Here is a 24,013-nt window from a genome sequence, read left to right on the forward strand (position 1 = left end):
TTTGAATTGGGTTTGGAGTTATCCAAACCATTTCACAAGGAAGGGTGGTTACTATAAACAGTAAAAATATTGAAAATATTTAGGACAAATTTTCAGATTATATACACAATTATATGTTATAATAAAGAAAAATCGTAGTTCGTCTTTCGAGAATATGATATAGCAAACATAACACATTGTTTTAGAATTTTACAAATTTGACAAAATTCTCATTTTTTAAAATATTCTTCGTCTTAAGTTTGTTATTACCCTCAAACTACGCTTCAATAACTTATTCCTTCTTTCCTTTTAATGTCAACTTGTTCCTTCTCCCACTTTTTAAGACCTTATTTCTTCTCTCAGATCAATGAGAACATCATCAAGTAAGGCTTTGAACAATTTAATGGTGCTATATATAATTCATACAATAAAAATGATAACGATGTGAAAGTTATAAGGATGTGTAGTAATTTTCTCATGTTTTCATTTACTTAGAGAATGCTAAACAATAAACATGTCAGACACATGTCTAGAAAATATCAATTGAGCCTATTCTCAGCATTTCAAAACCATTTAATAGATGCTATAAGTTTGGGATTCTTTTGAGTTGTCTGATTGGTTTTCTGGTGCCACCCAGGGAAGGCTTATGTTTCAAACTTCGTTGGATGTTCGACAGCGATTGGCTCTACTATGGTTTTTATTAGTTAATAACTCATAGACAAGTTGAGAGCTTAAATGAAACAACAAAATTGGTCTGAACTCAAACGTTCAAACTTGTTTCTAGCTATCTAACTATAACCATACAAGATTTTACAATACTAATCTCAATTTATCAAAAACGCTTATGGATGATTTTTCCATAACCAATGACAATGGCATATGTGCAACTTCAAAGAATATAACTCCTTGCTAAAATTCTCTACGGCTTAAAATAAACTACTTTTGGCTTTGCCGCCAGTGAGCAAAGAGAAAAATGGATTCTCTTTTTCCACACTATCAACTTTACTTTCATTGAATTGAATTCCAACTACACCAGATGTAATCGATTTGGGAAGTACTACTGAAACAAATGCTGGCCTCTTCAAGTTTGGTTTCTTTGCACCGGGCATGGGGGGCTTAAATTTACGAGAGAACTACCTTCTTGGGGCAAGAACGTCTTGCTCGAAATCTTTACCAGACTGATCAAACCGTCTTTTGCTTCTGTATTATCTTCCATAGATATATCATTAACTCTTCCTAATGGGCTTGTTAGTAAACCATTCTTAGTCGTTTCCATTAGATCAAGACCTTTCTCATTACTTTGATTTGCCTCTCCCTCCTCCGATTCATCATCTATACCCAAAACGAGTGAATACAAGATGGAAACTAGAGTTTATTTTTCTTTTCAAGATAAAAGATGAATGAAACTAAAGATGATGGCAGTACAAAGAACTAGAAGATACAAAAATGGAGGTTATTAGACTTTGCTATTTCGTTTGACTATTCGGTTAGTAAGCTCTACATAAAAGCATAATTTATTATTAAAGCAATGCAATTGACAAAGAGGAATATTTGATTCTTTATTAAAAGCACACACACATATACTTCTATTAAGAAAGGAAAAATGGACGAGTATTGCACAAATACCTGAATTCCTTCCTGGTTTATTGCAGTTACTTGCTTCTTTTTGGAGATAGATGAAACCATGTTGAAATACTGAAACAACGTCGAGCAATATCTGCACAACAGAAAAAAGATACAAAAGCATCATAAACACATAAGATTTTAAAATAGTAATCATTTTACCTTCTAAGGACTTCTACCTTTCCAAATCATTTCTTTTGTAGGTGTCCTCTCTATTCCTTACGTCCATGTACTTTCAAACATTCCCTTTTTTTAAAAAATGACCTTGTTAACCAATTTGATCCTCATAACTAGATATACACAGAGCAGCAGTTTAAAAAGTCATAATAATAATCGAGTGACATAAGATTTCTTATTAAAAGAAGAAAAAAATGCAATATATATATATAAATTTCCAAGTACCCAAATAGAATCGAAACAAAAAGCAGTGAAAATACGCAATGTATATCAAGTTCATATTCATAAATCAGTAAGTAGAGAAAAAAAAATTTGAGAAGGAAACAAAGAAAAACCTGTTTCTCAATATTCCGAAGCTCGCCTGGAGTTTTGGTCTCCTGAAAAAGAAGACCAACAAACATTGCGGAAGAAAGAATAATCAACAAATTCAAATTGAGAACAACAACCAAAACTATAATCAAAATAAATTTACAACCACATAAAGAAATCACCATATTTTAAAAAATGTAGATAACACTTGATGTTTTAAAAAATGCCTACAAATATAGGAACTTGAAATTTTTTAAAAAATTCGACCACCCCATCTTTCTGTAAAAAAAATTCGCCTTTTAAAAATGTCCAAAATTTAATGGATATTACTTGATTTTTCAAAAACGTCAAGTAAAAGTACATAGCTCAGGATGTTTTATAGTGAAAAACTTTCCGAAAATTCACTCACCTCCATTTTTTTCATAAAAATTCTTGACGTTTTGAAAACATCAAGAAAACAATAGATATTACTTGACGTTTTTAAAACGTCAAGAAAAAGTACATATCACTTTACGTTTAAAAAATGTCAAGAAAGCTAAAAATTAATCCATCTCCGCTTTTTCATAAAAAAAAATTGACGTTTTATCTTTGAAATCACAAGTTTTTTTTTCCAAAAATCGTTAAGTATTTAAAATTACAAACACCAAGAGAGTTCATTTTTTCTAGTGGTGCTTTCGACTTTACATCTCAAATGAGGGTTAAAAATTTGAGAAAAACATTAATTTCATTGGAAAACAATTCATAATTTTTAAGTTACAAAGTCGACGTAACTCAAATATAGAGCACTATTGAATAAGAAATTTTGGAACCAATCACAAATTATCACATCATTTACTAAAATAATTGTATTTGGTATTAACTGAAAATTGACACGTGTCCCAAATTAAAGCGACAATTCTAATGATGTCACGTGTCTTTATTATGACAATTGTATCAAATTAATTATTTTGGTTGAATTAAATATTATTTACTTGGCCTAAAATTCAAGCCAAAAAATAAGCTTAGTTTAGCCCAAAATAAAATATGACTCAAATTCATATGATTGAACTAATGGGTATGGTCCATGGACCAGACCAGACTCAAGTTCATAAAAGCTCACCAGTAAACTCTATAAATAGAGGAGTTCTCTTTTGAACTTCAGAAGTAAAATTTTTTTACTTCAGAAGGTCTAGAGATAGAAAACTCCTCAACTGTTCTCCCTCAAAGATTGAAGATGAAGCTCGTTTGAAGATAAAGTTTTCTTCCAAGACTCTAACTTCAAGAACACCCTCAAAGATTGAAGCTCCATTGAAGATACAAGCTTTCTTCCAAGACTCTAACTTCAACAACACTCTCGAAGATTGAAACTCCTTTGAAGATACAAGTTTTCTTCGAAAACTCCAATTTCAAGAACACCCTCAAAGATTGATTGAAGCTCCTTTGAAGATCCAAGCTTTCTTCCAAGACTCCAACTTCAAGAACATCACGTGTTTCACTTCCTCAAATCAAGCATAAGCATCTAGCCGAGAGAGAATCAGAGGATCAAATTCTAGAGATCAGACCACATCGCATCAAATCAACATAAATACAACATCAACACAAGTTTAACTCCACGAATCAAATTTCTTCAGAAATCTCATGTGAACAAGCAAACTTAACACACACTTCTTAAACCAACTCAACTTTTTTTTCTGTACCACGTATCGATAATTATTAATAACTCAACTCAACTTTACATGCTAAACACAAATATAACTATTAATAACATAAATGATTATTTCCAACTTAGTTTAATTCAACTCTATGCGCCAAACATATCTTTATCGTGTGTGATGCTTTCAAGTAATATTATGACTACATTAGTAGGAATCACCATATTGTTCAATATATAGATTTTCTCTTGCACAATTGTTGAAATTTAAGAAATGTAAGTATCGAAATTAAAAGGATTGCTTGTAAGAGTGTGTATTTAGACATTATCACGAGATGAAACTTCACACATATATGATGCTTGAAGTCACCTATACAGTTTGAAATTCTTTTGACAAATTAGAGGATGAAAACCCTGTTTATAAAAGTGATTTTCCATTTAAATTTTGAAACGTGGTATTTACACACGTAATATAAATGTCACACAACATGCTCTAGCAACCATAGATAGAGCAAATCAATAGACAAAGCAACAAAAATAATATGCTAGAGTTGGTAACCCAATTTCATGATGGACACCAACTTTAAGAGGTCAGTATGTCTATGAAAGATAATCCACCAATGTAATCAAGTTAGGTCATTCTAACGTTGTATTTATCAATAGACAATGATGATTAGAGTGACAATCGTAGAGCCTAAATGTGATACTCCCTCTCTTGAACTTGGGTTCCCCTAATTAAGTGTGTGGATATTAGTGATGTAGAGCTTAGGCACTCCCTAAGCTTATGAAACTCTTGTTCTCATTTGAAGTTATCTTTTTTTCATCCTGTAAACTCCTTTCACTTAAAAAACACACAAGACTCATCTTTAGTGTACAAGAACTCCCTTCTCAAATGATTGTACCTTAGGATCTCGACCCTAAGATTGAAAAAATCCTTCTCGAATGAAATCACCTTATGCTACCTCTTTGGAATTTGATATGGACTTTGTAACAACAATGCACAAGAATTGCCATCACATTCAAAAAGAACTCTCTGTCTTCGAACAATAACACAATGTCGAAGGTAGTCTATCAAAGCTTTGTAATCAAAATCATAAAACAATATATGTGACAACCCTAGCAAAGCTATGGAAAATATCCCCAGATATATTTGGCATAGCACCGAAAAAGATAAACATCTCAGAGAAAATAATCTACAAAATAAGATAAATATGAAAAGGAAATCTACATTGATCAACATCTTACTTTAAACGTCGTCCTCCTAAGCGAAGGGAAGGGCATTTATGAAAAAGAGAAAGAAAGGCTGAATTCATTGAGAAAGATTTTCCTGCCTCCGGACCGGCTCATATTAAGCTGCGACTGAGGCTCGACTGAAAGGAGAGAAGGACTCTCGTTTTAGTAAGCTCTTGTGCCGTCAGAAGGAGCAGTTGAGTAAGCCTCATTCAATCTTCTTTTCACCTTCTTCATTGAGGCGCTTGCTCCGGTGGATGAGGCAGTGGCTCTTTCAGCTGAGGCTGTGGAAACTGCAGTTTCAGTTCTTCGCTCGGTACTTCAATGAGCTCGTCGGCCGTCGGCCTAACTTCAAAGGAGAAAGAATGGTCTTTGAAAGCGGGAAGGTTAGAAGGATTGCTCCTTAAAAGCCACGACCCACTCCGCGGTCACGAATGAAAGAGCATCCAAAAGATCTAGAACTCTGTCGACGAGCCTTTCTTCCACTCCTCTCATCTGCACCCTTGTTTTTGTTCTCAATTACATCTCAAAAAAATCTCACAAAAACATATTATGATACAATCCAAACATTCCAAGAAGCAAACGTAATGAAACTTAAACAAGTATATTTAGCCAAAATCATAAAACTAACAACGACCACTTACTATGAAGGATCAGACAAATGTTAAGATGTTAATAAGGTTTTTTTAAGTCTTTTACAATGTCACATCAGAGATTTCAAGTTCTTTGTATACCAATTCGATTTTGATCTCCATAGAATTTCAATAATTTAAAATTGTAAACACTTAAGTGAATTCCCACAGTGCTAACTCAATGCTACTTAGAGTGATGATTAACATGAAGACTAAACTTGCTAAGTATTGGAGGAAAAATCGATAAAATCAAAAAATAAAATGGTTCACTTAAACGGACTGAAACCACTAATGGATTTCAATTAAAACGATAAAATTAACAGTATTGAGTTGAAGAAAATATAAAACAAAAAAATTTCGTTCGCATTTGGCTGAGAAAGAAAGAATTTTGAAAAACCAAACAAGTCAATAAAAGACAGGTTACACAAACCCTTTTTTGAGTTAAGTGTCACTTAAACACTTTTTAACTTGTTTTTTTTGAGTTAAAGTGTCACTTAGACGCTTTTTAACTTGTTTTGTAGGTCGGTTCGAAGAGTTAAAGACACATTTTAGTTCACTTTTAGTTGAACTTTAGTTTCAAAATCACACTTGGGGCATGTAAGCATTGTATTGAGAGTTAAAGTGTCACCTAGATACTTTTTAGAGACTTTTTAGGTTGGTTTTGGGTTTGAAAGCCACACTTTGGTCATTTGCATCTCGTTTGAACCTTCACTTTTAGCTTTTTGGATGTTTTTGTTGAATTATCGTTTAGATACCTTATATATATTGTAGTTGGTTTTGAGTTTGGTAGTTACGCTAAGTTGTTTGTAGGTCGACTAGTTTTGACACTTTTTAGGACAATTTTTTATGTTTTTAGGACACATTTTGGTAGTCACACTAAATCCTAGTTCGAGACTTTAGGATTTGAGTTAAATTTTAGGACTTAAACTTTTATTTGATATTTTTTAAAGGTAATTATAATGCATAGGAATTTTAGGAATAATAATTAAGTATATAAAAAAATTTAAAAATACAAATACAGTAAAATCTATCCGTGATAGAAGACAAACTTTTATGGTCTGTCAGTGATAGATCAATATTTAATAAATTTTGACAGATTTAGCTTTTCAAACTTTTTAGAAAAATGTTATGGCATGTTTGAGGGAAGGGTTATCATAACATTAGTTTTACCCCCTCAACCCTTCCTTAACCATTCACCAATCCTTCCTCAACTCTTCCTTAATTCATTTTTTTTTTCTCATTTATAATTTCTATACTTATGAGTTTTGTTAATTTAAATCTTTTTATTTTAAAAACACAATTTATTTTTTAAGTTGTGAATTTGGTACAATTACATTATTAAAATTTCAAATTTCTTTCTTTACTCTTGATTTAGGTAGTTTATTGTGATTATACGACAATTAAATTTTTAATTTAATTACTTTCAATCAACTCTATATTCGAATTCATATCAATATATTTGTGAAATTAAAATTTTGATATCAATCTTAACCTCATTGTATTTTGTTAATTAGCTTAAATATCTAAAGAATGTCAACCCAATAAAAAAAATGATAAAATTTTAATAAACTACAATAAATTGATTATAACAATTATCAAACTATAAGGATTATTTGATTAAATTAAAAATTATTAGGGTTGTAGTTTCAACAAACTTATTATTTAGAGATGGTTTATCTATATTTTTCCACTTTCATAATGTTATTTTGGTTATTAAATTAAGTTTGGTTAAATTAACATAGCAAATCTTTTGTTTATAGATATGGTAGGTTTATGAATTTTTCGCCCAATATTTATTGCAATGACTAAAATAAATATTTTGAAAGTATATAAATCATTGTTAAAAAAAATAATAATAATAATTAAAGTTAATATTTTAAAAATAAGCAAAAATAAATTGATGAGAAACCTAAAACTAGATTGATTGTAATTTTCTACTTAAAAACAAAATTAGAGTTGGTAAAAGCCTTTGTTTCTATTATCTGTTTCCAATACTTCTCGTATTTTCAATTGTTGTTTGCACTTATTTACATATTTACGAGTTGTGTTACATTTATAAAAACCAATTTATTGAAACGTAACAAATCATTAAAAAATGTTGAAAATGAATATCGTAATTAAATAAATCAAGGCAAATTGTTTTACAAAAACTAAGACAATTTGGTAAGTTAAATATATGAAATTCGTGTATTCGATTTAAAATATGAATTTAAAATAAAAAATTATTTGCACGCAACGATTACTTAAAAGATGTTGAAAATGAACCTCGTATTTAAAGAAATTGTATTTAAAGAAATTAAGGCAAATTGTTTTATGAAAACTTTGACGACTTGGTAAATTAAATATATATATATATATATATATATATATATATATATATATATTGGATTTATAAAATGAATTATATATATAAATTCATAACACTGCCTTAACTCTTCCCCAAACACATCTTATCATAACACTATCATAACTCTAACCTATAACCCTAACTCCCATAATCCAACCCTTCCACCAAACATCCCACTAGTCGTGCTAATATTTGGAATCTAATTACTACATTTACAACTTTACAATTTTTATTTTTTTTTTATGCATGAACTATTATGTATGCTTTCCATTTTTTAGGAAGGAGATTTGAAGTTATATATATTATGTGTGACAATGGAATACTTTTTATATTTTATGGTTCAACCTTGAATTTTTAGGTTATATTTTAATAATACTATTATTAATTAGATAATGATTATATTTATTATGAGTTATAGTGTTTTTATATCAGTATATTGCTAACTATTTAAAAAACTTAATTAAAATTTCACAAATGTCATAGAAAAATTAATGGTATACATATATATATATATATATAACAAAAAAATAATTTAAACAAAGAAATTTAAAACTTACAAAAAAAAATTATATATTAAATTTAACACAAAAATTGAGTTAATGAAAAGTATATATGATATATAAGAGAAGTTGACTGTACAAGTTCATGCCAATTTAGATGTAAATTACATATATGTTATTTGAAGTATTACAATTAAAAGACCAAGTTGTTGCAAATGCAATAAATTTAGAAGTCGAGTATTCACAATATTCATAACTAGAAAATATTTTCTTTAGCATCAGGTAATAATGTGCATTTGGTTCTTCATTACATTTTTATGGAGCATTTTCAAAAATAGCAAAATATTAAAACTATAACAAAGTCCATCAAACTCTTTATAGCTTTTTGAATTTTTTTGTTATATTTTTGTAAATAGTTTAAATATTTTAATATTTATAACAATTTTTCTTTACTAGTAAACAACATGTGTGATGCACGTGAAAATCATACCCGAAAAAATTATAGTTTTAACTTAACTTTATAAATTTGGAACAATCATTTCAATGTTTTCATATTTATATTCTTTTTATATTCACATCGTAATGAGTGGAAAATGAATTTATTCAGTAAATAAACAATTGTGTCATCTTTCAAATGTTTATTTGAATTTGATTTGATTGCACAATTCAAATTTCATTTCTTAACATTTTAGAAAGGTTGTTAGTTGTATAATAACATATAGCATTATGCAATATTAGTTATGGAAGATGGAAAAGTTACATTATAGTCCTAATAACATATAACATTAACTAATATCGATTATGGAATCAAAACCTAGAGATGAAAAGTTAATGAAGTGCGTAACTTCTATTTTGTTGAATGTGAAAATGACAACAAACAATATTAATCTATGTGAGTAATAAAGTTGTAACAAAAGCAAGACCAAAAAAAAGTTATAATAAGAGGGTAAAACATCCACCAAAATCATATTTATTTTGAAATTATGAAATTGTAAACGTGAAATCATAATTTTTTTAATGATTTTGTAGGTAAAAAATTTAAAGAAAAGAATTTAATATTTCTTGTTTTACACATTTTATTTACCTTTATCTATACTTAATAAATTTCAACAATATCTATATTGTTTTAACAAAATCATAATATAAGTCACTCAACAATTTCATTAATAAAATAACTTTAATAAAAAAATTAAATGAAGAAAAAAACATGAGCAAGATTCTCATGGTTACAATAAAAAAAACTCTCAATATTACATGATTTAAACATAAAGAGCATAAACATATGTACACATCAACCACGAAGTTGGGTTCAAGTTTTCTGAACTTACGTTGTGTACTAAAGAGAAACTTATAAATGAAGGAATATACGCAAACATGCATACTTTTATATAATAAAATAGACAACAAAATAAAAAAGATGGAAGAGAATAAAAAAGCATTATTTGATTTATTCTTCACCCGTAGTAATTTGGTTTGTGAACATGAATAAAATATTTATAACCAAAGATTTGAAAATGAAGAATTTGAAAGGTTGAAAGAGATATAAAAGAGTTAATTTGAAAATGGAATGTGAATAGTTTAGAGAAATGATACAATAACTACAATAATTAATTTCAAATTGAAAAATGAAGTTAAAAACAAGAAGGAAGAATTTGAAAGGTTGAAAAAGATTAAAAAAAATTAATATGAGAAGGGAATGTGAATAGTTGGGAGGAATGAACCAATATTAATTAATTTAAAATTAAAAAATAAAACTAAAAGTTAAATTACAATAAATTAAGGTAAAAAACAAGAAAATGGAGGACAAAACTGAAAAGAAAAAGTTTCTCTATTTCCATCCTTTTATATATATATATATATATATATATATATATATATATATATATATATATATATATATATATATATATATATCAGAGATTATAGATTTTTTTGAATAATTTCATAATTGAATTTAAGTGAGAGTTTTCAAGTCATATTTTTTAAATTAAAAAAAAGGACAAACAATTTACATTTTATTCATTTTATTGAGAAAGACCGGTGAAAAACAAAAAATCATTACTATTTACATTTTTTTTACGATTTCCCAATTTTCAAAGTATTAATTGAAATTATTTTCGTTGACAAAAAAAAAAAATTAAGAAGAATAAATTAATCCATATCTTTTCGTAGATGAAAAATGAAACACCATGGATCACCTCATAAAAGCTTTCGGATAAGATTTCCGGCGATACAAACAAACATACACAAATTAGAAACGGAATCAAAACCTAAGTCGCCATGAAATCCTTTGGGTGTTCCTTTCGCCAGGCTCTCCTCCTTCCAAAGCCTCCGCCACGGAATCAAAGAACCGTAATAATCAACGACTCAACAATCACAAAGAATCTCAGCAATTTCACAACAACATCCAGAGGCCAAGTCCAAGTAAACGCCAAAGGCTTCACTGGTTCTCCAGCGACGGCGAAAAACAGAGAAACCGCCGCGAAAAACCTTTCCGGCCAAAATAACAACGAAGACGACGACGACGAAATTCCGGAAGCCGTATACAGTAGGATTATAACGAGAATCTTGGCATTTGTCGGGATTCCGATGGCGTTCGGTGTGACATTGTTGAAGATTTTCCAAGCGATTAAGGAGCAAAACCTTTGGGATGTGCCTATTTGGGTACCATTTTTTACTACTTTCCTGACATTTGGAGCTTCGACAATGGGAATTGCTTACGGGACCTTATCGACGAGTTTGGATCCGGAGAAGAAAGGATCTGTGATGGGATGGGAAGAGGCCCAGAAGAATTGGGTTGAAATGTGGAAGGAGGAAGATGAAGTCAGTCGCTAAGGAAATTTAATCGGCTCTCTGTTTGGTTACGGAGATACCATGACACGGATAAGTAAGTCTCTGCGGATTGTATACCGGTAATTAATGTACCCAAAAATGCATATGTTAGTATATAATTTAATTTGTATGCTCGTAAATTTGGTGATTTTTGCTTTTACGAGTATTTGGGAGTGACATTTTGTAGCATTTGGTAGTTTTTTAAATTACTTTTGAAATTTGTCTTTTTTAACTATTCAAAACCAATTCGTAGGATTTCAAAATTGTATTTAAGTATTAAATTTTGAGTGATGAAAGAGATATTTTTAAGTGATCTTGAACTGATAAAAAGATTTTAACATTTCGAGAGGAACGAGAATTCATCATATTCATAACATGAGGAAATCCTCTCTTTAAATACATCAAGAAACCACATGATCCACGTGTTGTGATAACAAAATACAATTCACTCTCACTAGTTACAATTTAATTAACCTCTTATCCGCCATATGATATAATATAACAATTTTAAAATCACTTCGAGTATATCCTAAAATATTCCGCTCATGAAAATTTGAAATGTCAGGTAGGAAAATTAGTTAACAAGAAGTATTACATGTTCAACCATTATAACTACTCTAACAATTGAGATATATTTACATTAAATATAACAAACAAACTAATTTATATTTATTTGTTAAGATATTGATTTCATAAATCAAACTATCATATGTATATAAATGAGTCTTAAAAAACAAGAATATATACAAACATAATTACTTTCCATTAAAAATGTTTGTTTTTCTTTTTCTTTTTTTTTTCTTTTTGAGATTTACTGAAACATCTCAAAATTATAAGTATGATGCATACTTTCAATTCTCTAACTTTTTATTTCGATAATATCTTCAACTTGATACACCTACTTATAATCATATTAATTAATACATCATTAGAAATAAACATCCCAATAATATTTATAGACATTGGATATTTAAATTTTACCATAAAATAAAACAGGTAGAGGAGGATTATATGACATTTCAACACAATAATAAGGAACATTATTTGTATTGTTGAAAGTCTTAGGCGATTCCTCTTTTATTTTATTTATCTTATCTTCTTTTGAGATCCCACTGAGATTATTCCATTTTGACTAAATTTTCTTAGTTTTCGGATCATACATACTGAATCAACCTCCCCAATCACCGTCATTTTCTTTAATTTCATTTCCATCTAAATTGAATTCACTCCTTCAAAAATAAACCAATAAATATGGTTAATAACTTCAATTATAATTTAGGAACTATATTCACGTTTTATAATTTATTATAGAATTTCACATAAAATTATTATTATTATTGAACCAATTTTGATAAAGGTTAATATCAAACGATTAAATTTAGTATTTTTTACTAGTACATAAATTAAAATTGGATATTTGAAAATATGAATACTAAATTTTGAAAATTTTTTTAGTATATGAAACTAAAATGAAATTTTAACTAAATAATAAATATGATAAATTTGAGAAAAGAAATATACTCTATCGAAATATATTTTTAAAATTTATAGATAAATACTATTAGATAACAAAAAAAAATTATAAAAAAGAATTAACGATAAAAGAATGAATTAAAACAATGTATCTAGACCTAAAATGTTATTTTAGCTTAATTATTTAAACTAATTTTTGAATGACTAAATTTAAAATTTACTGAAAGTAGAATAACTAAAATTGAATAATGTTTAAATATATGAACAAATGACACTATAACAATCCTAAATAAACCACCGATTTCATTGTATCATATCATACGAATTGTTCAACTTTGTTACTACTCGTTAAACCTAGTATTATCTTTAACTCAAAGTAATGTTCATGCTTTGTTCTTTATTTATACCCCTGCATTTGTTGTACCGACAAAATCATAAATAACTGTGGTTACAATAACTTATGTGTGAGAAAAGAAAAGCTATAAATTTTTTTCTAATAATAAGGGCTTGCTCTTGGATTGCTAATGATAGTTGGTGTGAGATTCGTACTTTTCTATATCATCAAAATTGAAAAAAAAAAAAACAACTAAACATAAACAAGAACTCTCAAATTTCTATAACTTAAATTCTAAAGATGTTTTTAGATTATATTTTTAAAAGTTTAATTTAAAAAATAAGTTATTTTGAAAGAAATTACATCACGTTTAATAACCACTTAAAATTGTTTTAAACTAAATAGTTTTTTTTAGTGTTTCCACGCAAATTTTACTAAAACTTAAAGAAAAACGAATTTTTTAAAAAACATTTTTTATTTTCTAGTTAAAGATGTAAATGTTCTAGTTAAAGGTGATCAAATATAATAAAAATATTTGAAGTGAAAGGTCGAGAATAATATGATTTTAAATTTCAAGGAAACTTAATTAAACCCAGTGAAATTATTGCATAGATTAATTAACTAAGAATTGCCTTCCAGTTCGGAAACTAACTATCTTCATAGCTTTTCTCCTTTGTTTTTAATCATAGAGCAACATTTCCGGCACTATTTTCTGGCCACAAAAATGAACTTGTGCACATAAATTTAGTAATTTAGTTAGAGTTAAACTATTTTCTTTTATTTGTAGTTGAAACAACAATAATAAAAAGAAAGCCCATTTAATGATTGTTATTAATTAATTATTGAAAATATGAGTCAGGTATCGTTTTAATTAATTAAAGAAATTTGAAAATGATAGATAACAAGGATCATCCTCTTCTTTTATTGTTACAACAAAAACCGTCCCTTTACATCTTCTCTCCCGTTTCAAATTTCTTCCACAACCTTCCTCTCTAACGGCTAACTCCCTCTCCCCTTCTCTCTCGCTCTCTGCTCTTCTTCTTCTTCCTCAGAATCTTCACTCTTCCTCCTATCTCTCAATTTCTACTTCTCTAAAATGAAGCACGCAGCCAAGAAACCCTATCTTCCGGGTTGCCAGATACCCATCTCGCCGATCCACCACCATCTTCTTCTCCTAGCCCTAACGGCGCTTGATCTACATGCCTCTGTACTAATTGAACCAGACGGGAAGCGGGAAGACATATACCATCTGGGGTCCACCCAATGCTTTGTCCGATGGTTACTGTTTTGTTCTCGAGGTTGGACAACGGTTGCCTTCCACGGTATGATCTACATATTTTATCTCTGAGTTCATTTAAATTCACTAGAAAAAGTTCGTTGCAGATTTACAATGAGCAAATCACTGATTTATTGAATCCAAATGCGAGAAACTCTAGGTTCCCCCTTCTAAACAATAAAATGAAAGAGAAGAATAGAGAACAAAATGTTGTTCTTGTTCTATTTCCTGTAATATGAAAAACTAATTTGGTCTTCTGTCGAGTCATCTCCTCTCTCTCTAAAAAAATCTCTCTGTGGTTTTCTCTTTCTAAATACCATTGAAAAATTTGGGGGTCAAGAATGATTTGAGGGTACAGAATTCACTCTCTAAAAAAACACTCTGAGATTTATTTGAAATTCTTGTTGCTTAATAAATTCCCTTTTGCATCTCTTCATCCACCCTTCTCTTTATCCTGAATTTTATGATATTTATTTTGCATCCTAAATGCCTCTGTACTAATTGAGAACCAGACGGGAAGCGGTAAGACATATACCATCTGGGGTCCAGCCAATGCTTTGTCCGATGGTTACTGTTCTGTTCTCGAGGTTGGACAATGGTTGCCTTCCACTGTATGATCTACATATTTTATCTATGAGTTCATTTAAATTCGCTAGAAAAACTTCGTTGCAGATTTACAATGAGCAAATCACTGATTTATTGAATCCAAATGCAAGAAACCTCTAGGTTCCCGCTTCTAAACAATAAGATGGAAGAGAAGAATAGAGAACAAGATGTTGTTCTTGTTCTATTTCCTGTAATATGAAAAAAACTAATTTGGTCTTCTGTTGAATCATCTCCTCTCTCTAAAAAACTCTCTCCGTAGTTTTAACTTTTTGTGTGTCGGTGAAATATTACTATGGATATGGAGTTTATTATGATTTTTGTCTACACCGGCGGTTTTCTATATGGTTCAATGGTGCCTTTGAATTGACAGATCAATGGACGGTATGTGACTTAATTATTTATCAAGATTTATGCTTAATGCATTGTTTTTGTTTGTGCGAGGTGAACCATATCAAATTGTTGAGTTTGTTGTAGGTTTATTAATGAGAGAGAATGTCTGGTGGGGTCAGAATAGCTTTAGAAATGCATTGGGAGCTCTGAAGTATATACTACCACAGTTTCATTAGCTAAAGTTAACAATGATTATAAGGTTTTATAAGTCCTACTCTAATTGCATCTCGATAGCCTAGATTTACCTCATGTTCTTGACGTGGTGTTGAATTCAGGAGTTGGACATTTCTATAGTTAAGTCAACAATGAACGTCCTGCGAAGGAAAAACATATGAGAGGTGTGTTCTTTGATGCCCTTCTCAAGATAGTAATATATATTCTCGCATAATTAATTATACATCTTCATATTTTTTTCATTTGAACCTTACATTTTTGTTTGATAATGCAGCTCTAAAATTTGGTATTGTACATAGAATCATAATAATACAATAAGATGGTTTTGGACTTTTTTTGCAGCTATTTTAGCTACCAAGCCTAGAGCCGATGTTGCATATTGCATTCATGCTCTGGCAAGAAGATTATCGAAGAAACATAATCGGGTAGTAAGTCTTCATCTTTTGATATCATAAGCATTACATTATTGCAACACCACGACTTCTCAGGTTCTTCTATTCTATTCTTTTTCTTTTAATATTTCGGAATTTGGATTTCTATATATATTGTTGTTGTTTTCGTTTATCATTTATTTTTATTTTGGAGAGTGTCTATGGTAATCTTGAGGTGATTTAAGAAAAATTGATTGTCCGGGAATCAATTTTTCTATATTACATTAATTCTACCTTAATAGACAAATATGTGTGTTTTAATTTCACTTTAGTTAGGACTTTATTTTTTGTTCTCTTATTTTAAATCTTTATTTTTCTTTATTTTTTTGAATATTTTTGAATTTTGCTTGTTTAATTTCTTTATTGCCTTTTTTCCTTTATCATTTGATTGGAGTGTTCTTAGTAAATCTGGAGGGGTTTATTGATTGATCAGGAATCAATTTTTCTATATTTTAATTGTTGTTATTGTTGTTTATATATTGTTGTTGTTGTTGTTTATATGTTGTTGTTGTTGTTGTTGTTTATATATTGTTGTTGTTGTTGTTGTTGTTGTTTATATATTGTTGTTGTTGTTGTTTATATGTTGTTGTTGTTGTTTATATATTGTTGTTGTTGTTGTTTATATATTGTTGTTGTTGTTTATATGTTGTTGTTGTTGTTTATATGTTGTTGTTGTTGTTTATATATTGTTGTTGTTGTTGTTTATATATTGTTGTTGTTGTTGTTTATATATTGTTGTTGTTGTTTATATGTTGTTGTTGTTGTTTATATGTTGTTGTTGTTGTTTATATATTGTTGTTGTTGTTGTTGTTGTTGTTGTTTATATATTGTTGTTGTTGTTGCTTATATATTGTTGTTGTTGTTTATATGTTGTTGTTGTTGTTGTTTATATATTTTTGTTGTTGTTGTTGTTGTTTACACATTGTTGTTGTTGTTGTTGTTTACATATTGTTGTTGTTTATATATTGTTGTTGTTGTTGTTTATATATTGTTGTTGTTGTTTATAAGTTGTTGTTTATATATTGTTGTTGTTGTTGTTTATATATTGTTGTTGTTTACATACTGTTGTTGTTTTTTATATATTGTTGTTGTTGTTTATATATTGTTGTTGTTGTTTATATATCATAAGCATTACATTATTGCAGCACCACGACTTCTCAGGTTTTTCTATTCTATTCTTTTTCTTTTAATATTTCGGAATTTGGATTGTCTATATATATTGTTGTTGTTTTCGTTTATCCTTTATTTTTATTTTGGAGAGTGTCTATGGTAATTTTGAGGTGATTTAAGAAAAATTGATTGTCCGGGAATCAATTTTTCTATATTACCTTAATTCTACATTAATAGACAAATATGTGTGTTTTAATTTCACTTTAGTTGGGTCTTTATTTTTTGTTCTCTTATTTTAAATCTTTCTTTTTCTTTATTTTTTTTTGAATATTTTTGAATTTTGCTTGTTTAATTTCTTTATTGCCTTTTTTCCTTTATCATTTGATTGGAGTGTTCTTAGTAAATCTGGAGGGGTTTATTGATTGATCAGGAATCAACCTTTCTATATTTTAATTGTTGTTGTTGTTATTTATATATTGTTGTTGTTGTTTATATATTGTTGTTGTTGTTGTTGTTTATATATTGTTGTTGTTTATATATTGTTGTTGTTGTTGTTTATATGTTGTTGTTGTTGTTTATATATTGTTGTTGTTGTTGTTTATATATTGTTGTTGTTGTTGTTTATATATTGTTGTTGTTGTTTATATGTTGTTGTTGTTTATATATTGTTGTTGTTGTTGTTGTTGTTGTTGTTTATATATTGTTGTTGTTGTTTATATATTGTTGTTGTTGTTTATATATTGTTGTTGTTGTTGTTTATATATTGTTGTTGTTGTTGTTTATATATTGTTGTTGTTGTTGTTTATATATTGTTGTTGTTGTTTATATGTTGTTGTTGTTGTTGTTTACATATTGTTGTTGTTTATATATTGTTGTTGTTGTTGTTTATATATTGTTGTTGTTGTTTATATGTCGTTGTTGTTGTTTATATGTCGTCGTTGTTGTTGTTTATATGTCGTTGTTGTTGTTGTTTATATGTCGTCGTTGTTGTTGTTTATATGTCGTCGTTGTTGTTTATATGTCGTCGTCGTTGTTGTTTATATGTCGTCGTCGTTGTTGTTTATATGTCGTCCTTGTTGTTGTTTATATGTCGTTGTTGTTGTTTATATGTCGTCGTTGTTGTTTATATGTCGTCGTTGTTGTTTATATGTCGTCGTTGTTGTTGTTTATATGTCGTCGTTGTTGTTGTTTATATGTCGTCGTTGTTGTTGTTTATATGTCGTCGTTGTTGTTGTTGATATGTCGTCGTTGTTGTTGTTGATATGTCGTCGTTGTTGTTGTTGATATGTCGTCGTCGTTGTTGTTGATATGTTGTTGTTGTTGTTGTTTATATATTGTTGTTGTTGTTTATATGTCGTTGTTGTTGTTGTTGTTTATATATTGTTGTTGTTGTTTATATGTTGTTGTTGTTTATATATTCTTGTTGTTGTTTATATATTCTTGTTGTTGTTTATATATTCTTGTTCTTGTTTATATATTATTGTTATTGTTATTATTACTATTATTGTTATATTATTATTACTATTATTGTTATATTATTATTACTATTATTGTTATATTATTATTATTGTTATATTATTATTATTATTGATATTATTATTATTGATATATTATTTTTATTATTATTATTGTAATTATTATCATTTATTGTTATTATTACTATTATAGTTATTGTTATTTTTACTATTATTGTTATATTATTATTATTGTTGTTATTATTATTATTGTTATGTTATTATTATTGATATTATTATTGTTGATATATTATTATTATTATTCTTATTATTGTAATTATTACTATTATTATTATTGTTGTTGTTATTATTATTGATATATTATTATTATTATTGTAATTATTATTATTATATTATTATTGATATTATTATTATTGTTATAATATCAACAATAATATAACAACAATAACAATAATAATAATATATAAACAATAACAATAATCTATAAACAATAATAATAATAATAATAATAATAATAAATAATAATAATAATAATAAATAATAATAATAATAATAATAATATCTATAATATCAATAATAACAAAAACGATAATAATAATAAAATAATATTGATGATAATTATATATTATTATTTTTTTATTATTATTAATAATTAATATTATGATATTATATATTATTATTATTGATATTATTATTATTATTATTATTATTGATATATTATTTATTATTATTGTAATTATTATTATTTATTGTTATTATTATTATTACTATTATTGTTATATTATTATTATTATTATTATTGATATTATTGATATTATTATTATTGATATTATAACATCCATAACAATAATAATAACAACGATAACAATAATATATAAACAATGACAATAATATATAAACAATGACAATAATAATAACAACAACAATAATAATAAGAATAATAACAACAATAATAACATTAATAACAATAATATATAAACAATAATAATAATAACAACAACAATAATATATAAACAATAATAACATAATAATAATAATAATAATAATCTCTACATTGAATATTCCTAAACATTCATTTTGGTTTATCTTTATTTTTATACTTTTAAATAAATTATTTTATATTTTTATAACATTTTAAAAATATATTCTAAATAAACACGAAAATATTTTTAAAATGATCAACATATTTTCACCCCAAATTTTGAATATATATTACATATTATTTTAGGATGTTCAAAAAACAATTAAAAACCAAATTGAGTTGCAAACCGAACCATGATTGAATTAAAATCTAACAGAAAACGAATACGGGATTCAGTTCGGTTTCATTTAAATTGAAACCGCTTCTTATGCGGTTCGATTTGGTTTAAGAAATTAAACTGATTCTAAAACCGAACCGAACCACTTTATTTTAAAAAATATTATATATACAAATAATTAAATAATTATATTATTATTATTATGATCTACATATTTTATGTATGAGTTCATTTAAATTCACTAGAAAAACTTTGTTGCAGATTTACAATGAGCAAATCACTGATTTATTGGATCCAAATGCGAGAAACCCCCCTTCTAAATAATAAAATGAAAGAGAAGAATAGAGAACCAAATGTTGTTCTTGTTCTATTCCCTGTAATATGAAAAACTAATTTGGTCTTCTGTTAAATCATCTCCTCTCTCTCTAAGAAAATCTCTCCGTGGTTTTCTCTTTCTAAATACCCATGAATAATTGGGGGGGTCAAGAATGATTTGAGGGTACAGAATTCTCTCTCTAAAATACACTGGGAGATTTATTTGAAATTCTTGTTGATTAATAAGTTCCCTTTTGCATCTCTTCATCCACCCTTCTTTTTCCTGAATTTTATGATATTTATTTTGCATCCTAAATGCCTATGTACTAATTGAACCAGACGGGAAGCGGGAAGACATAATGTCACAAAAGGGAGACAAACCGGATTACAGAATATTTTAATTTCTCCGTTTGGATAAAATAAAAGAAAATTTGAGTTGTAAATGCTGAAAGATGAAACGGTTTTAAATGAGAGATCAGACGACTGTCCATATGTTACAACATGGAGTGTATTTTCTTTTAATTTCCTTTGAGTTATGCATGAAAACCTTAGGTTAGCGTTATGGCTTCATACATTGTGGTTTCAGTTATGTTAAATATGTATTCTAATAACCAATTTTCATTTGGCAACGAAAAGAGTAACTATATATTTTGAGGTCACTTCGTTCCTCAACATGTCCGATGGTGTTTACCATTTTTGGGTTGAATTTAGCCATAACCCCTTAAGCTTTCATAAGAGTAACTATTGTAACTTAGCGACAGAAAATTACTCAGTTACTGCATTTGGCAAAGTTGAGTTTTGCTGGTTTATCTATGAATAATAGGGTAACCGCTATTTTGTTTTACTTTCTGCTGCAGATTTTAGACATTTAAAATGATATTTCATTTCTTCTACATTTTAGTTCGTATTTTATTTGGTAGGAATATCGCAGTTGTTGAGATAAACGGCTGACAGGTATAGGTCCAGTTCTTTTCTAGTCTGTTTACCAAACGACAACTCTAATAATACTCCTCCATCATTATTAGAAAAATTATTTTAAATGACAAAACTGCTGAAAATAGTTACAAATATAGTAAAATATCATAGCCCATCTGCCACATATCACAATATACAGATATAGCAGTGTATCACAATGATGTAGTAGGATAGGATGTTATGCTAATCCCAATCCTAATCTTAATGAATTAAGGATTTGACCACAGTACCCTAATCCTACTACATCACATATTTAATCGTATTACCATTTTCGATGTATAATATAATAACCTCATTAAACATGAATTGAGAACTGATTAGATATACCTTTCTTTTCTCCATATACAAACTTCTGTAGTACGTGATACTGGAGTTATCCCCTTCTGTAGCTCTACCCCTCACCGCTTTCCTGTCTTTATCTTTGAGGGAACTTTTCTTATAAGTTATAATTACTTCCGGTTGCAGCTGCTGATGTTTTTCTTTGGAAGAACAAAAAGAACTCTGCAGGTGTCCTTGGGGTGCCACTGCCTTGTGGATTCTTTTTTAACTGCTTGAATACCAATTAATCGCTCTCGTGTGCCATATATTAATTCTTTTACTGGCTATAGCTTTCTTGTGGTCTTTTGCCAATACGTTTATCAACAAGTAAGGACATCGACTTAGAAAATCTGATGCAATAAATAGTCTGTTGGTTTTGTTTTATATATATGTTTTTTGTGTTGTTTCATGTTTGTATAGAACCCCACCTCAAATCGCAGATGTTAGACTTCCTGAAGATTGCCTGCTTCAGGTTGTCACTTCACTGAGAATTGAAATCAACAGTGTAATGTCTACTTTACGCGATGTCGCTTCTGGGAGAGATTTAAGGAAATTTCTCAGTGTACATTCCCTGCTATTATCTTCTTATGAGTAAATTTGTTTTAGAGGGAGAAGAAACAAAGGAAATATTTCTGGACTTGATCAACTATCAGAAATGACAATTTTAGTAGTTTCTGAACCATTACCTTTTCAACATTTTGTTTATTGATTACTTAGGTAATGCTACTGAGAATGTCTGATACCATCAACAGGCTTTTCTTGGCTTATGGGTTCTATCAATAGCTGGCAGCTGGTGCAATTTTCTGACCTTGTTACACATATGTAAGAACCGCTCTTTCTGTTTTTGATGAGAAATCACCGAGCCTCTTGCATTTATAACTGAAAATATGTGCTTACATATTGATATTTTGATGTGCTTGAAAATCAGGCTTTGTATTGCTACACACTGTGCCAGTCCTTTATGAGAAGTATGAAGACCAGGTTGACCCATTTGCTGAGAAGGCTGTGATAGAACTCAAGAAGCAGTATGCTGTATTTGATGCCAAGGTTCTGAGCAAAATCCCATTGGGGCCACTTCAAGAGAAGAAGGATTAGATTGTATGACATTTTTGTCTGGTTAGGCTTACCTTCATATCTCTCTTAGCAGTCTTGTTTTCTTTTTCTGACAAGGCAGCTCGGTTACTTTCCCCTTGTTTCTAAAGTACTTTCAATATAGAACTTAGAAGCCTTTCTGCTGCTGCATGAACCTCTCTTCACTCAGTAAATTTTGGATAGGTTGATAAATTCTGCACCAATTTATCTTGCTTTTCCTTGTCAACGCCCCCCAAGATTCTCTGTCTTCTTGAGTAATTAATTATAAAATTATACTGTTCTTCGTCTTTCTGCTGCTGCATTTTTTCCTTAAAAGAAATCTGCGTGTTTGAGTTTTTGAGTTTTTCTGTGATTGAGAAGTCTACGCTTCTACTTCCACTTTTATTTATGATCTATATGAATTGGCTTTCTAAATGCTTTAATTTTTAGGTGCCTTTAGACTAAATAAAGAACTGGAATGGAATGTAAGAATTCGTATTTGAGTAGTCTTGATTTTATTTGGTTTGTGCTGTAAAAATATTTAGTATATGAGTTAGGTTTAAGGAGTTTTGAGTTTATACACGAGATTTGATTAGCAATTTGTATCATGAAATAGTGAAGAAACTAACCCTTGAAATTTAGGTTCTAATAGGAGGAGCCCCCTACAAGGAAAAAGGGATTCTAAAATGTAAGTTTTGATGGGAGGAGGAGGACCCCTTCTTTTTTCCCTTCATGATTACATTACATGTGTAGCATTCATTCTTAGAAACGCTTGGCTCTTGTTAGTTAATTGAATATCATTACGATTTAAATGTATATTTAACTTATTAGGCAACATCACTATAACTTAGTGCTAACTAACATGCACTATTTTTATTTCCTGAAATTTTGCTTAGAACTCAACTTCCTTTTAAGAAAGATGAAGACGAGGGTGACAGTGAGAAATTGAGAAGAAATATACTTTATTTTGAAAAATGAAAAAAAAAAATGCCTATCCTTTATTGTACTTTTCTAAAAAGAAGAAGAAGAATAAGTAATTATCAAAGTTCAATTTATTTTGGTGAAAAAGTGTGTTTCCTAACACGTTGGAGAAAATTAATATACATGTTTGGAATTGATTTATGGATTGCTAAATTACTTGTGTCATTTTCAAAATCCCTCAAAAACACTCTTTTTATATGAAAATGACATTTAAAAGTAAAAGTAAATTAAATCTTAAATTAATTTATAAGTGATTAAAGGTGTATGTTGAAGTGAGTCTGAATTTGACAAAAGCGATTTCACCATTTTTCTTGAACATGCACAAAGTCTTAAGTTCAACAAGTGGTTTTATTTTGATTTTTTAAATGGCGTTTAACGGGATGAGATGGAGATTTGAAGAGATGTGTTGGTGGAAAATATGTTTTAGTGAGGTTGGTGGGTCCAGTGATGTGTGAAGATGTAGAATAGAAAATTCCTGAAGCTTGAAAGGAGACATGGGTTAATAACTATTGAATAATTGAAACACGTTACTATATCAATTAGCATTAAACCAATAAATCATAACT

General features: G+C 28.5%; 2 protein-coding genes and 1 long non-coding RNA gene across 3 annotated transcripts; 2 read left to right on the forward strand and 1 right to left on the reverse strand.

The window, feature by feature from the left end:
- Positions 1 to 548: 548 nt before the first annotated feature.
- Positions 549 to 1,848, reverse strand: LOC127149893 (uncharacterized). The gene is made up of 3 exons (XR_007821752.1): positions 1,782 to 1,848; positions 1,606 to 1,696; positions 549 to 1,311 (listed from the first exon to the last, which is right to left on the reverse strand). It is a non-coding gene; the product is annotated as an uncharacterized LOC127149893 (long non-coding RNA).
- Positions 1,849 to 10,569: 8,721 nt separating this feature from the next.
- Positions 10,570 to 11,399, forward strand: LOC103484134 (uncharacterized protein PAM68-like). Its single transcript, XM_008441089.3, has one exon. It carries the CDS (start codon positions 10,708 to 10,710, stop codon positions 11,260 to 11,262), a length of 555 nt encoding a protein of 184 aa, XP_008439311.1. The 5' UTR covers positions 10,570 to 10,707; the 3' UTR covers positions 11,263 to 11,399.
- A 9,264-nt stretch (positions 11,400 to 20,663) lies between these two features.
- Positions 20,664 to 22,774, forward strand: LOC103484137 (reticulon-like protein B1). Its single transcript, XM_051086613.1, is given in 6 exon segments — positions 20,664 to 20,739; positions 21,543 to 21,593; positions 21,596 to 21,722; positions 21,816 to 21,957; positions 22,148 to 22,217; positions 22,324 to 22,774. Coding segments are annotated over 6 exon segments (633 nt in total). The 3' UTR covers positions 22,491 to 22,774.
- Positions 22,775 to 24,013: the final 1,239 nt, after the last annotated feature.

Source organism: Cucumis melo, chromosome 6, assembly GCF_025177605.1.
Source record: "Cucumis melo cultivar AY chromosome 6, USDA_Cmelo_AY_1.0, whole genome shotgun sequence".
Lineage (NCBI taxonomy): Eukaryota > Viridiplantae > Streptophyta > Magnoliopsida > Cucurbitales > Cucurbitaceae > Cucumis > Cucumis melo.